Here is a 13,416-nt window from a genome sequence, read left to right on the forward strand (position 1 = left end):
GTCTGGATCTTGGGTTGGAGTGGCTGAACTTGGCCTCCACCTACAAGGTGGCCTAAGTAAACCACAGTTCCCTGCCCTATCTGGCATTTGGATGCCTTGATAGAGAGGCCTGCAGATTGCAGAGCCTTCAAAACCTTCTTCAGGTGGACCAGGTGATCCTGCCAGGTGGAGCTAAAGACAGCAATATCATCAAGATAAGCTGTGCTAAATGACTCCAAGCCAGCAAGGACTTGATTCACCAACCTTTGGAAGGTGGCAGGGGCATTCTTTAAACCAAAGGGCATAACAGTAAACTGATAATGCCCATCAGGTGTGGAGAATGCTGTTTTCTCTTTTGCTCCAGGTGCCATTTTTATTTGCCAGTACCCTGCTGTCAAGTCAAAGGTACTTAAGAATTTGGCAGCACCTAATTTATCTATGAGCTCATCAGCTCTAGGAATTGGATGAGCATCTGTCTTGGTGACAGAATTGAGCCCCCTGTAGTCCACACAAAACCTCATCTCTTTCTTTCCATCTTTGGTGTGAGGTTTGGGGACTAAGACCACTGGGCTAGCCCAGGGGCTGTCAGAGCGCTCAATTACTCCCAATTCCAGCATCTTGTGGACTTCCACCTTGATGCTTTCCTTAACATGGTCAGATTGTCTAAAGATTTTGTTCTTGACAGGCATGCTGTCTCCTGTGTCCACATCATGGGTACACAGGTGTGTCTGACCAGGGGTTAAGGAGAAGAGTTCAGGAAACTGTTGTAGGACTCTCCTACAATCAGCTTGCTGTTGGCCAGAGAGGGTGTCTGAGTAGATCACTCCATCTACTGAGCCATCTTTTGGGTCTGATGACAGAAGATCAGGGAGAGGTTCACTCTCTGCCTCCTGATCCTCATCTGTTACCATCAACAGATTTACATCAGCCCTGTCATGGAAGAGCTTAAGGCGGTTCACATGGATCACCCTCTTGGGGCTCCTGCTTGTGCCCAGGTCCACCAGGTAGGTGACCTGACTCTTCCTTTCTAGCACTGGGTAAGGGCCACTCCATTTGTCCTGGAGTGCCCTGGGAGCCACAGGCTCCAGAACCCAGACTTTCTGCCCTGGTTGGAACTCAACCAGTGCAGCCTTTTGGTCATGCCAAAACCTCTGGAGCTGTTGGCTGGCCTCAAGGTTTTTGGTTGCCTTTTCCATGTACTCTGCCATTCTAGAGCGAAGGCCAAGTACATAGTCCACTATGTCTTGTTTAGGCTCATGAAGAGGTCTCTCCCAGCCTTCTTTAACAAGAGCAAGTGGTCCCCTTACAGGATGACCAAACAGAAGTTCAAAGGGTGAGAATCCTACTCCCTTCTGTGGCACCTCTCTGTAAGCGAAAAGCAGACATGGCAAGAGGACATCCCATCTCCTTTTGAGCTTTTCTGGGAGCCCCATGATCATGCCTTTTAATGTCTTGTTGAATCTCTCAACTAAGCCATTAGTTTGTGGATGGTATGGTGTAGTGAATTTGTAAGTCACTCCACACTCATTCTACATGTGTTTTAGGTATGCTGACATGAAGTTGGTACCTCTGTCAGACACCACCTCCTTAGGGAAACCCACTCTGGTAAAGATACCAATGAGGGCCTTGGCTACTGCAGGGGCAGTAGTCGACCTAAGGGGAATAGCTTCAGGATACCTAGTAGCATGATCCACTACTACTAGGATGTACATATTTCCTGAGGCTGTGGGAGGTTCCAGTGGACCAACTATGTCCACACCCACTCTTTCAAAGGGGACCCCCACCACTGGAAGTGGAATGAGGGGGGCCTTTGGGTGCCCACCTGTCTTACCACTGGATTGACAGGTGGGGCAGGAGAGGCAAAACTCCTTAACCTTCTGGGACATATTGGGCCAGTAGAAGTGGTTGACTAACCTCTCCCACGTCTTGGTTTGTCCCAAATGCCCAGCAAGGGGAATATCATGGGCTAAGGTCAGAATAAACTCTCTGAACGACTGAGGCACTACCACTCTCCTAGTGGCACCAGGTTTGGGGTCTCTGGCCTCAGTGTACAGGAGTCCATCTTCCCAATAGACCCTATGTGTTCCATTTTTCTTGCCCTTGGACTCTTCAGCAGCTTGCTGCCTAAGGCCTTCAAGAGAGGGACAGGTTTCTTGTCCCTTACACAGCTCCTCCCTTGAGGGTCCCCCTGGGCCTAAGAGCTCAACCTGATAAGGTTCAAGTTCCAAAGGCTCAGTTCCCTCAGAGGGCAGAACTTCTTCCTGAGAAGAGAGGTTCCCTTTTTCTGACTGTGTTGCAGTTGGTTTCCCAACTGACTTTCCTTTTCTCTTGGTAGGCTGGGCCATTTTTCCAGACTCCAGCTCTACTTTTTCACCCTGTGCCTTGCATTGTGCTCTTGTTTTTACACACACCAGTTCAGGGATACCCAGCATGGCTGCATGGGTTTTTAGCTCTACCTCAGCCCATGCTGAGGACTCCAGGTCATTTCCAAGCAGACAGTCTACTGGGATGTTTGAGGAGACCACCACCTGTTTCAGGCCATTGACCCCTCCCCATTCTAAAGTTACCATTGCCATGGGATGTGCTTTAGTTTGATTGTCAGCATTGGTGACTGTATAAGTTTTTCCAGTCAGGTATTGGCCAGGGGAAACCAGTTTTTCTGTCACCATGGTGACACTGGCACCTGTATCCCTCAGGCCCTCTACACTTGTCCCATTAATAAAGAGCTGCTGCCTGTATTTTTGCATGTTAGGGGGCCAGGCAGCTAGTGTGGCTAAATCCACCCCACCCTCAGAGACTAGAGTAGCTTCAGTGTGGACCCTGATTTGCTCTGGGCACACTGTTGATCCCACTTGGAGACTAGCCATTCCAGTGTTACCTGGATTGGAGTTTGGAGTGGAACTTTTCTTGGGACAGGCCTCGTCTCCAGTTTGGTGTCCAGACTGACTACAGTTTCGACACCAGGCCTTTTTGGGATCAAAGTTTTTACCCTTGTACCCAGGATTGGTTTGTGAAGAGGCTCTGGGCCCACCCTCCTGTGCAGGTTTTTGGGGGCCTTTAGAAGACTCTTGACTATTTTTATTTTTGGCTGTCTCACCACCTTTCCCCTGGGGAGGTTTTGTGACCCCTTTCTTTTGGTCACCCCCTGTGGAAGTTTTGGACACCCTAGTCTTGACCCAATGGTCCGCCTTCTTTCCCAATTCTTGGGGAGAAATTGGTCCTAGGTCTACCAGATGCTGATGCAGTTTATCATTGAAACAATTACTTAACAGGTGTTCTTTTACAAATAAATTGTACAGCCCATCATAATTACTTACACCACTGCCTTGAATCCAACCATCTAGTGTTTTTACTGAGTAGTCTACAAAGTCAACCCAGGTCTGGCTCGAGGATTTTTGAGCCCCCCTGAATCTAATCCTATACTCCTCAGTGGAGAATCCAAAGCCCTCAATCGGGGTACCCTTCATGAGGTCATAAGATTCTGCATCTTGTCCAGAGAGTGTGAGGAGTCTATCCCTACACTTTCCTGTGAACATTTCCCAAAGGAGAGCACCCCAGTGAGATCTGTTCACTTTTCTGGTTACACAAGCCCTCTCAAAAGCTGTGAACCATTTGGTGATGTCATCACCATCTTCATATTTAGTTACAATCCCTTTAGGGATTTTCAACATGTCAGGAGAATCTCTGACCCTATTTATGTTGCTGCCACCATTGATGGGTCCTAGGCCCATCTCTTGTCTTTCCCTCTCTATGGCTAGGATCTGTCTTTCCAAAGCCAATCTTTTGGCCATCCTGGCTAACTGGATGTCCTCTTCACTGGAGTTATCTTCAGTGATTTCAGAGGTGTTGGTCTCTCCTGTGAGGGAACCAGCATCTCTGACTATTATTTTTGGAGTCAGGGTTTGAGGGACCCTGTTCTCCCTAGATAGGACTGGTAGGGGGGAATTTTCCTCCAAGTCACTATCCTCTTCCTCTGAGTTGCCACCCTCAGAGGGGTTGGCCTTTTCAAACTCTGCCAAAAGCTCCTGGAGCTGTATTTTGGTAGGTTTGGGGCCCATTGTTATTTTCTTTATTTTACAGAGTGACCTTAGCTCCCTCATCTTAAGATGGAGGTAAGGTGTGGTGTCGAGTTCCACCACAGTCACATCTGTGCTAGACATTTTGCTTCTAAAAGTTGGAATACTTTTTAAGAATCTACAACTGGTTCTAGAATCTAATTCAAACTTTTACAAACTTTTAAACTCTAAAAGAAATGCTAAACAGGATCTAACACAAGGCCCTAGCAGGTCTTTTAAGAATTTAGAAAACTTTTCAAATTGCAAAAATCAATTTCTAATGACAATTTTGGAATTTGTCGTGTGATCAGGTATTGGCTGAGTAGTCCAGCAAATGCAAAGTCTTGTACCCCACCGCTGATCCACCAATGTAGGAAGTTGGCTCTGTATGTGCTATTTCAAAGTAAGGAATAGCATGCACAGAGTCCAAGGGTTCCCCTTAGAGGTAAAATAGTGGTAAAAATAGATAATACTAATGCTCTATTTTGTGGTAGTGTGGTCGAGCAGTAGGCTTATCCAAGGAGTAGTGTTAAGCATTTGTTGTACATACACATAGACAATAAATGAGGTACACACACTCAGAGACAAATCCAGCCAATAGGTTTTGTTATAGAAAAATATCTTTTCTTAGTTTATTTTAAGAACCACAGGTTCAAATTTAACATGTAATATCTTGTTTGAAAGGTATTGCAGGTAAGTACATTAGGAACTTTGAATCATTTCAATTGCATGTATACTTTTCAAGTTATTGACAAATAGCTACTTTAAAAGTGGACACTTAGTGCAATTTTCACAGTTCCTGGGGGAGGTAAGTTTTTGTTAGTTTTACCAGGTAAGTAAGACACTTACAGGGTTCAGTTCTTGGTCCAAGGTAGCCCACCGTTGGGGGTTCAGAGCAACCCCAAAGTCACCACACCAGCAGCTCAGGGCCGGTCAGGTGCAGAGTTCAAAGTGGTGCCCAAAACGCATAGGCTAGAATGGAGAGAAGGGGGTGCCCCGGTTCCGGTCTGCTTGCAGGTAAGTACCCGCGTCTTCGGAGGGCAGACCAGGGGGGTTTTGTAGGGCACCGGGGGGGACACAAGCCCACACAGAAATTTCACCCTCAGCAGCGCGGGGGCGGCCGGGTGCAGTGTAGAAACAAGCGTCGGGTTCGCAATGTTAGTCTATGAGAGATCAACGGATCTCTTCAGCGCTGCAGGCAGGCAAGGGGGGGGCTTCCTCGGGGAAACCTCCACCTGGGCAAGGGAGAGGGACTCCTGGGGGTCACTTCTCCAGTGAAAGTTCAGTCCTTCAGGTCCTGGGGGCTGCGGGTGCAGGGTCTTTTCCAGGCGTCGGGACTTAGGTTTCAGAGAGTCGCGGTCAGGGGAAGCCTCGGGATTCCCTCTGCAGGCGGCGCTGTGGGGGCTCAGGGGGGACAGGTTTTTGTACTCACAGTATCAGAGTAGTCCTGGGGTCCCTCCTGAGGTGTTGGATCTCCACCAGCCGAGTCGGGGTCGCCGGGTGCAGTGTTGCAAGTCTCACGCTTCTTGCGGGGAGCTTGCAGGGTTCTTTCAAGGCTGCTGGAAACAAAGTTGCAGCCTTTCTTGGAGCAGGTCCGCTGTCCTCGGGAGTTTCTTGTCTTTTCGAAGCAGGGGCAGTCCTCAGAGGATGTCGAGGTCGCTGGTCCCTTTGGAAGGCGTCGCTGGAGCAGGATCTTTGGAAGGCAGGAGACAGGCCGGTGAGTTTCTGGAGCCAAGGCAGTTGTCGTCTTCTGGTCTTCCTCTGCAGGGGTTTTTCAGCTAGGCAGTCCTTCTTCTTGTAGTTGCAGGAATCTAATTTTCTAGGGTTCAGGGTAGCCCTTAAATACTAAATTTAAGGGCGTGTTTAGGTCTGGGGGGTTAGTAGCCAATGGCTACTAGCCCTGAGGGTGGGTACACCCTCTTTGTGCCTCCTCCCAAGGGGAGGGGGGTCACAATCCTAACCCTATTGGGGGAATCCTCCATCTGCAAGATGGAGGATTTCTAAAAGTTAGAGTCACTTCAGCTCAGGACACCTTAGGGGCTGTCCTGACTGGCCAGTGACTCCTCCTTGTTGCTTTCTTTGTTCCCTCCAGCCTTGCCGCCAAAAGTGGGGGCCGTGGCCGGAGGGGGCGGGCAACTCCACTAAGCTGGAGTGCCCTGCTGGGCTGTGACAAAGGGGTGAGCCTTTGAGGCTCACCGCCAGGTGTCACAGCTCCTGCCTGGGGGAGGTGTTAGCATCTCCACCCAGTGCAGGCTTTGTTACTGGCCTCAGAGTGACAAAGGCACTCTCCCCATGGGGCCAGCAACATGTCTCTGGTGTGGCAGGCTGCTGGAACTAGTCAGCCTACACAGACAGTCGGTTAAGTTTCAGGGGGCACCTCTAAGGTGCCCTCTGGGGTGTATTTTGCAATAAAATGTACACTGGCATCAGTGTGCATTTATTGTGCTGAGAAGTTTGATACCAAACTTCCCAGTTTTCAGTGTAGCCATTATGGTGCTGTGGAGTTCGTGTTTGACAGACTCCCAGACCATATACTCTTATGGCTACCCTGCACTTACAATGTCTAAGGTTTTGTTTAGACACTGTAGGGGTACCATGCTCATGCACTGGTACCCTCACCTATGGTATAGTGCACCCTGCCTTAGGGCTGTAAGGCCTGTGTAGGAAGTTGGCTCTGTATGTGCTATTTCAAAGTAAGGAATAGCAGGCACAGAGTCCAAGGGTTCCCCTTAGAGGTAAAATAGTGGTAAAAAGAGATAATACTAATGCTCTATTTTGTGGTAGTGTGGTCGAGCAGTAGGCTTATCCAAGGAGTAGTGTTAAGCATTTGTTGTACATACACATAGACAATAAATGAGGTACACACACTCAGAGACAAATCCAGCCAATAGGTTTTTATATAGAAAAAATATCTTTTCTTAGTTTATTTTAAGAACCACAGGTTCAAATTCTACATGTAATATCTCATTCGAAAGGTATTGCAGGTAAGTACTTTAGGAACTTCAAATCATCAAAATTGCATGTATACTTTTCAAGTTATTCACAAATAGCTGTTTTAAAAGTGGACACTTAGTGCAATTTTCACAGTTCCTAGGGGAGGTAAGTTTTTGTTAGTTTTACCAGGTAAGTAAGACACTTACAGGGTTCAGTTCTTGGTCCAAGGTAGCCCACCGTTGGGGGTTCAGAGCAACCCCAAAGTCACCACACCAGCAGCTCAGGGCCGGTCAGGTGCAGAGTTCAAAGTGGTGCCCAAAACACATAGGCTAGAATGGAGAGAAGGGGGTGCCCCGGTTCCGGTCTGCTTGCAGGTAAGTACCCGCGTCTTCGGAGGGCAGACCAGGGGGGTTTTGTAGGGCACCGGGGGGGACACAAGCCCACACAGAAATTTCACCCTCAGCGGCGCGGGGGCGGCCGGGTGCAGTGTAGAAACAAGCGTCGGGTTTTCAATGTTAGTCTATGAGAGATCTCGGGATCTCTTCAGCGCTGCAGGCAGGCAAGGGGGGGATTCCTCGGGGAAACCTCCACTTGGGCGAGGGAGAGGGACTCCTGGGGGTCACTCCTCCAGTGAAAGTCCGGTCCTTCAGGTCCTGGGGGCTGCGGGTGCAGGGTCTCTCCCAGGCGTCGGGACTTTAGGTTCAAAGAGTCGCGGTCAGGGGAAGCCTCGGGATTCCCTCTGCAGGCGGCGCTGTGGGGGCTCAGGGGGGACAGGTTTTGGTACTCACAGTATCAGAGTAGTCCTGGGGTCCCTCCTGAGGTGTTGGATCGCCACCAGCCGAGTCGGGGTCGCCGGGTGCAGTGTTGCAAGTCTCACGCTTCTTGCGGGGAGCTTGCAGGGTTCTTTGGAGCTGCTGGAAACAAAGTTGCAGCTTTTCTTGGAGCAGGTCCGCTGTCCTCGGGAGTTTCTTGTCTTTTCGAAGCAGGGGCAGTCCTCAGAGGATGTCGAGGTCGCTGGTCCCTTTGGAAGGCGTCGCTGGAGCAGGATCTTTGGAAGGCAGGAGACAGGCCGGTGAGTTTCTGGAGCCAAGGCAGTTGTCGTCTTCTGGTCTTCCGCTGCAGGGGTTTTCAGCTAGGCAGTCCTTCTTCTTGTAGTTGCAGGAATCTAATCTTCTAGGGTTCAGGGTAGCCCTTAAATACTAAATTTAAGGGCGTGTTTAGGTCTGGGGGGTTAGTAGCCAATGGCTACTAGCCCTGAGGGTGGGTACACCCTCTTTGTGCCTCCTCCCAAGGGGAGGGGGTCACAATCCTAACCCTATTGGGGGAATCCTCCATCTGCAAGATGGAGGATTTCTAAAAGTTAGAGTCACCTCAGCTCAGGACACCTTAGGGGCTGTCCTGACTGGCCAGTGACTCCTCCTTGTTATTCTCATTATTTTCTCCGGCCTTGCCGCCAAAAGTGGGGCCTGGCCGGAGGGGGCGGGCAACTCCACTAGCTGGAGTGTCCTGCTGGGTTGGCACAAAGGAGGTGAGCCTTTGAGGCTCACCGCCAGGTGTGACAATTCCTGCCTGGGAGAGGTGTTAGCATCTCCACCCAGTGCAGGCTTTGTTACTGGCCTCAGAGTGACAAAGGCACTCTCCCCATGGGGCCAGCAACATGTCTCGGTTTGTGGCAGGCTGCTAAAACTAGTCAGCCTACACAGATAGTCGGTTACGTTTCAGGGGGCACCTCTAAGGTGCCCTCTGTGGTGTATTTTACAATAAAATGTACACTGGCATCAGTGTGCATTTATTGTGCTGAGAAGTTTGATACCAAACTTCCCAGTTTTCAGTGTAGCCATTATGGTGCTGTGGAGTTCGTGTTTGACAGACTCCCAGACCATATACTCTTATGGCTACCCTGTACTTACAATGTCTAAGGTTTTGTTTAGACACTGTAGGGGTACCATGCTCATGCACTGGTACCCTCACCTATGGTATAGTGCACCCTGCCTTAGGGCTGTAAGGCCTGCTAGAGGGGTGTCTTACCTATACTGCATAGGCAGTGAGAGGCTGGCATGGCACCCTGAGGGGAGTGCCATGTCGACTTACTCGTTTTGTCCTCACTAGCACACACAAGCTGGCAAGCAGTGTGTCTGTGCTGAGTGAGAGGTCTCCAGGGTGGCATAAGACATGCTGCAGCCCTTAGAGACCTTCCTTGGCATCAGGGCCCTTGGTACTAGAAGTACCAGTTACAAGGGACTTATCTGGATGCCAGGGTCTGCCAATTGTGGATACAAAAGTACAGGTTAGGGAAAGAACACTGGTGCTGGGGCCTGGTTAGCAGGCCTCAGCACACTTTCAATTGTAAACATAGCATCAGCAAAGGCAAAAAGTCAGGGGGCAACCATGCCAAGGAGGCATTTCCTTACAGCCTGCTAGAGGGGTGTCTTACCTATACTGCATAGGCAGTGAGAGGCTGGCATGGCACCCTGAGGGGAGTGCCATGTCGACTTACTCGTTTTGTCCTCACTAGCACACACAAGCTGGCAAGCAGTGTGTCTGTGCTGAGTGAGAGGTCTCCAGGGTGGCATAAGACATGCTGCAGCCCTTAGAGACCTTCCTTGGCATCCGGGCCCTTGGTACCAGAAGTACCAGTTACAAGGGACTTATCTGGATGCCAGGGTCTGCCAATTGTGGATACAAAAGTACAGGTTAGGGAAAGAACACTGGTGCTGGGGCCTGGTTAGCAGGCCTCAGCACACTTTCAATTGTAAACATAGCATCAGCAAAGGCAAAAAGTCAGGGGGCAACCATGCCAAGGAGGCATTTCCTTACAATACCCATGACAGAGAACTTGGATTACAGGTAAATAACTTTTCCATTTTCCACCGCTTCTTTTATTTTATTTTTAAGGCTCATGCGTTTATCTGAAATTTGTTTTAAAAGACAAATAATAAATCCTATTTTTTGTTCTTAATCTAGGAGTTGGAAAAAGGGATGATATTGTGATTGTTTCTGATCCTGTATATGACAGCTTTGTAGCTTCCAAAGCTCAAAATGTGAATCTGATGCATCTCACATTTGTCCAGCGAGGAACCTCTGATGGCATTGTGGTTGTAGAGTCCGGCCACATGATTTTGGAAGACTGTGTTTTGAAATGTGAGGGAACTGGAATTTGTGTTCTTACTGGAGCTGCTTTAACGATGAAAAACTGTGAGATTACGGGTGCCCAGGTAATTTCATTTTTAAATATTATACAATAACCAGGCCTCAAAAAATTGAGTGATGGAATGTCACCATGTGAAAACTGATTCAAAACTTATTGTAATGACAATAAGGAAATTGTTACTTGTACGTTAAAGTTATTAATGCGTTTGGTGCTACTTTGACATTTTACAGTTTCTTTAAATTTAATGTTGTACACTGGTATAGAGTAGGGAAGCATGTTGTACAATTTAGTGGCACAGAATAGATACAGTACAGTAAAGTGTCGTACAATTCAGTGTTGGTGAGTGGAGTAACATCCAGTAGAGTGGTGGAGAGGATCATACAGTCTAGTGTCCTACAGTGGAATGTCACAGAGTGGTGTGTTCTATAGTGGACAGTGGTAGACCCTTGCACTTGCATTCAGTTTCTTAGTGCAGTGCTGGATAAATTTATGGGGAAAGCAGTCCTGTCAATGGAGCATGTCTGTGCAATGGTTACTGAACATATCATTGTAGGAAGTTGGCTCTGTATGTACTATCTCAAAGTGAGAGAGAGAGTGTGCACAGAGTCCACAGAATCTCCCTCATTGGTAAATTTTTTACCAGATTCTTATCTTTCTGTACACTTTCAGACCCTTCTTGTGGATCTCGTTTCCTCTTATCCTTCTTCTTTGCCCATCTGCCTTCCCACTTTTCTAATGCTCCCTGTAGGACGTTGGCTCTGTATATACTATCTCAAAGTGAGAGATAGTGTGCACAGAGTCCAAGGGTTCCCCTTAGAGGTTGATAGTGTCAAAATTACATAATTCTAATGCTCTATTTTGTGGTAGTGTGTCGAGCAGTAGGCTTATCAGGGGGTAGTATTAAGCATTTGTTGTACATACACAGGCAATAAATGAGGAACACACACTCAAAGACTTAACTCCAGGCCAATAGTTTTTATATAGAAAATATATTTTCTTAATTTATTTTAGAACCACCAGATTCAATATTTGAAGTAAATACATAAAATGCAAGGTACTCCACACAGGTAAGTAAGGAACTTTGAATTAGAGCAGTAACATACACAGTATAGGTTAAAATGGCAATAAGCTATTTTAAAAGTGGACACTGCAAACATCAACAGTTCTGGGGGAGGTAAGTAAGGTTAAGTTTCTGAAGTAAGTAAGGCACTTACAAGTTCAGTTTCCTGGGCATAGGCAGCCCACCATTGGGGGTTCAAGGCAACCCCAAAGTCACCACACCAGCAACACAGGGCTGGTCAGGTGCAGAGGTCAAAGGAGGGCCCAAAACACATAGGCGCCTATGGAGAACAAGGGTGCTCCGGATCCAGTCTGCCAACAGGTAAGTACCTGCGTCTTTGGGGGGCAGACCAGGGGGGGTTGTAGAGCACAGGAGGGGACACAGACAAGCACACAAAACACACCCTCAGCGGCACAGGACCGGCCGGGTGCAGTGTGCTTAGTAGGCCTCGGGTTTTGTGTAGAAATCAATGGAGGGACACGGGGGTCACTCTAGCGGTACAGGCTGGGCACAGGAGGGCTTCTCGGGCCAGCCACCGACTGGGCTATGCAGAGGGTCACCTGATGGTCACTCCTGCACTGGAGTTTGGTTTCTTTTGGTCCTGGGGGCTGCGGGTGCAGTGCTTGATCCAGGCATCAGGTTCTTTGTTTCTAGGCAGTCGCGGTCAGGGGGAGCCTCTGGATCCTCTCTTCATGCGTCGCTGTGGGGGTGCAAGGGGATAGTCTCAGGTTACTCACGAGGTCGCAGTCGCCTGGGAGTCCTCTCTGCAGTGTTGGTTCTCTGGAGCTCAAGCCGGGGGCGTCGGGTGCAGAGGGTGAAGTCTCACGCTTCCGGCAGGCAGAGTGAGTTCTTTAAAAGTTGCTTCAAAGTTGCAAAAATGTTGCTGTTAGTGAACAGTGCCGCTGTTCTCAGGAGTTTCTTGGTCCTTCGGTCCAGGGCAGTCCTCTGAGGCTTCAGAGGTCGCTGGTCTCTGTCGGATGCGTCGCTATGTAGGTTCTTTGAGTCTGGAAACAGGCCGGTAGGGCTGGGGCCAAGTCAGTTGCCATCTCCGTCTTTTCTGCAGGGCTTTCAGGTCAGCAGTCCTTCTTCTTTGTGTAGGTTGCAGGAATCTGATTTCGTGTGTTCAGGGTCACTCTTAAATACTAAATTTAGGGGGGTGTTTAGGTTTGGGGAGCAGTAGGCAATGGCTACTGTCCTTGAGGGTGGCTACACCCTCTTTGTGCCTCCTCCCTGAGGGGAGGGGGGCACATCCCTATTCTTATTGGGGGAATCCTCCAAAACAAGATGGAGGATTTCTTAAGGTAGGGGTCACCTCAGCTCAGGACACCTTAGGGGCTGATCTGACTGGTGGGTGACTCCTCCTTGTTTTTCTCATTATCCTCTCCTGCCTTGCCGCCAAAAGTGGGGACACTAGCTGGGAAACCCTGGGGTGCTGTAACATAAGACATGAGCCTTTGAGGTTCACCACCAGGTGTTAAAGATCCTGCAGGGGGAGGTGAGAAGTACCTCCACCCGGTGCAGGCTTTGTTTCTGTCCTCAGAGAGCACAAAGGCTCTCACCCCAGGAGGGCAGAAACTCTTCTCATTGGCAGGCTGGCACAGACCAGTCAGTCCTGCACTGAAGGACTGGGAAAAATACAGGGGGCATCTTCTAAGATCAGTGTGGGTTTATTATTCTGAGAAGTTTGATACCAAACTTCCCAGTATTCATTGTAGCCATTATGGAGCTGTGGAGTTCGTAGTAACAAACTCCCAGACCATATACGTAATATGGCCACACTGTACTTACAATGTCTAAGAAGAGACTTGGACACTGTAGGGGCATATTGCTCATACAGCTATGCCCTCACCTATGGTATAGTACACCATGCCTTAGGGCTGCAAGGCCTGCTAGAGGTGTGATTGACCTATGCCACAGGCAGTATTTTGTGTGTATGGTATCCCGAGTGGATGCCATGTCGACTTTGCCTTTTTCTCCTCGCCAACCCACACAATCTGCAATGGCAGTGTGCATGTGTTAGGTGAGGGGTCCCTTAGCGTGGTACAACACATGCTGCAGCCCTTAGGGACCTTCCCGGGTCACAGGGCCCTTGGTACCACTGGTACCTTTTACAAGGGACTTATCTGGGTGCCAGGGATGTGACAATTGTGGAACAATGGTACATTTTTAAGTGAAAGAACACTTGTGCTGGGGCCTGGTTAACAGGGTCCCAGCACACTTCTCAGTCAAGTTAGCAT

At 48.9% G+C, this 13,416-nt stretch overlaps 1 protein-coding gene across 1 annotated transcript in view; it reads left to right on the plus strand.

Annotated features, from left to right (window-relative positions):
• Positions 1-13,416, plus strand: part of SHCBP1L (SHC binding and spindle associated 1 like) — a 1,202,144-nt gene that overhangs the window by 1,045,502 nt on the left and 143,226 nt on the right. Inside the window, exon 8 of the mRNA XM_069233348.1 lies at positions 9,933-10,183. Within this exon, the coding sequence (XP_069089449.1) occupies positions 9,933-10,183 (251 nt within the window). The remainder of the gene's footprint in view (positions 1-9,932; positions 10,184-13,416) is intronic.

Source organism: Pleurodeles waltl, chromosome 4_2, assembly GCF_031143425.1.
Source record: "Pleurodeles waltl isolate 20211129_DDA chromosome 4_2, aPleWal1.hap1.20221129, whole genome shotgun sequence".
NCBI lineage: Eukaryota > Metazoa > Chordata > Amphibia > Caudata > Salamandridae > Pleurodeles > Pleurodeles waltl.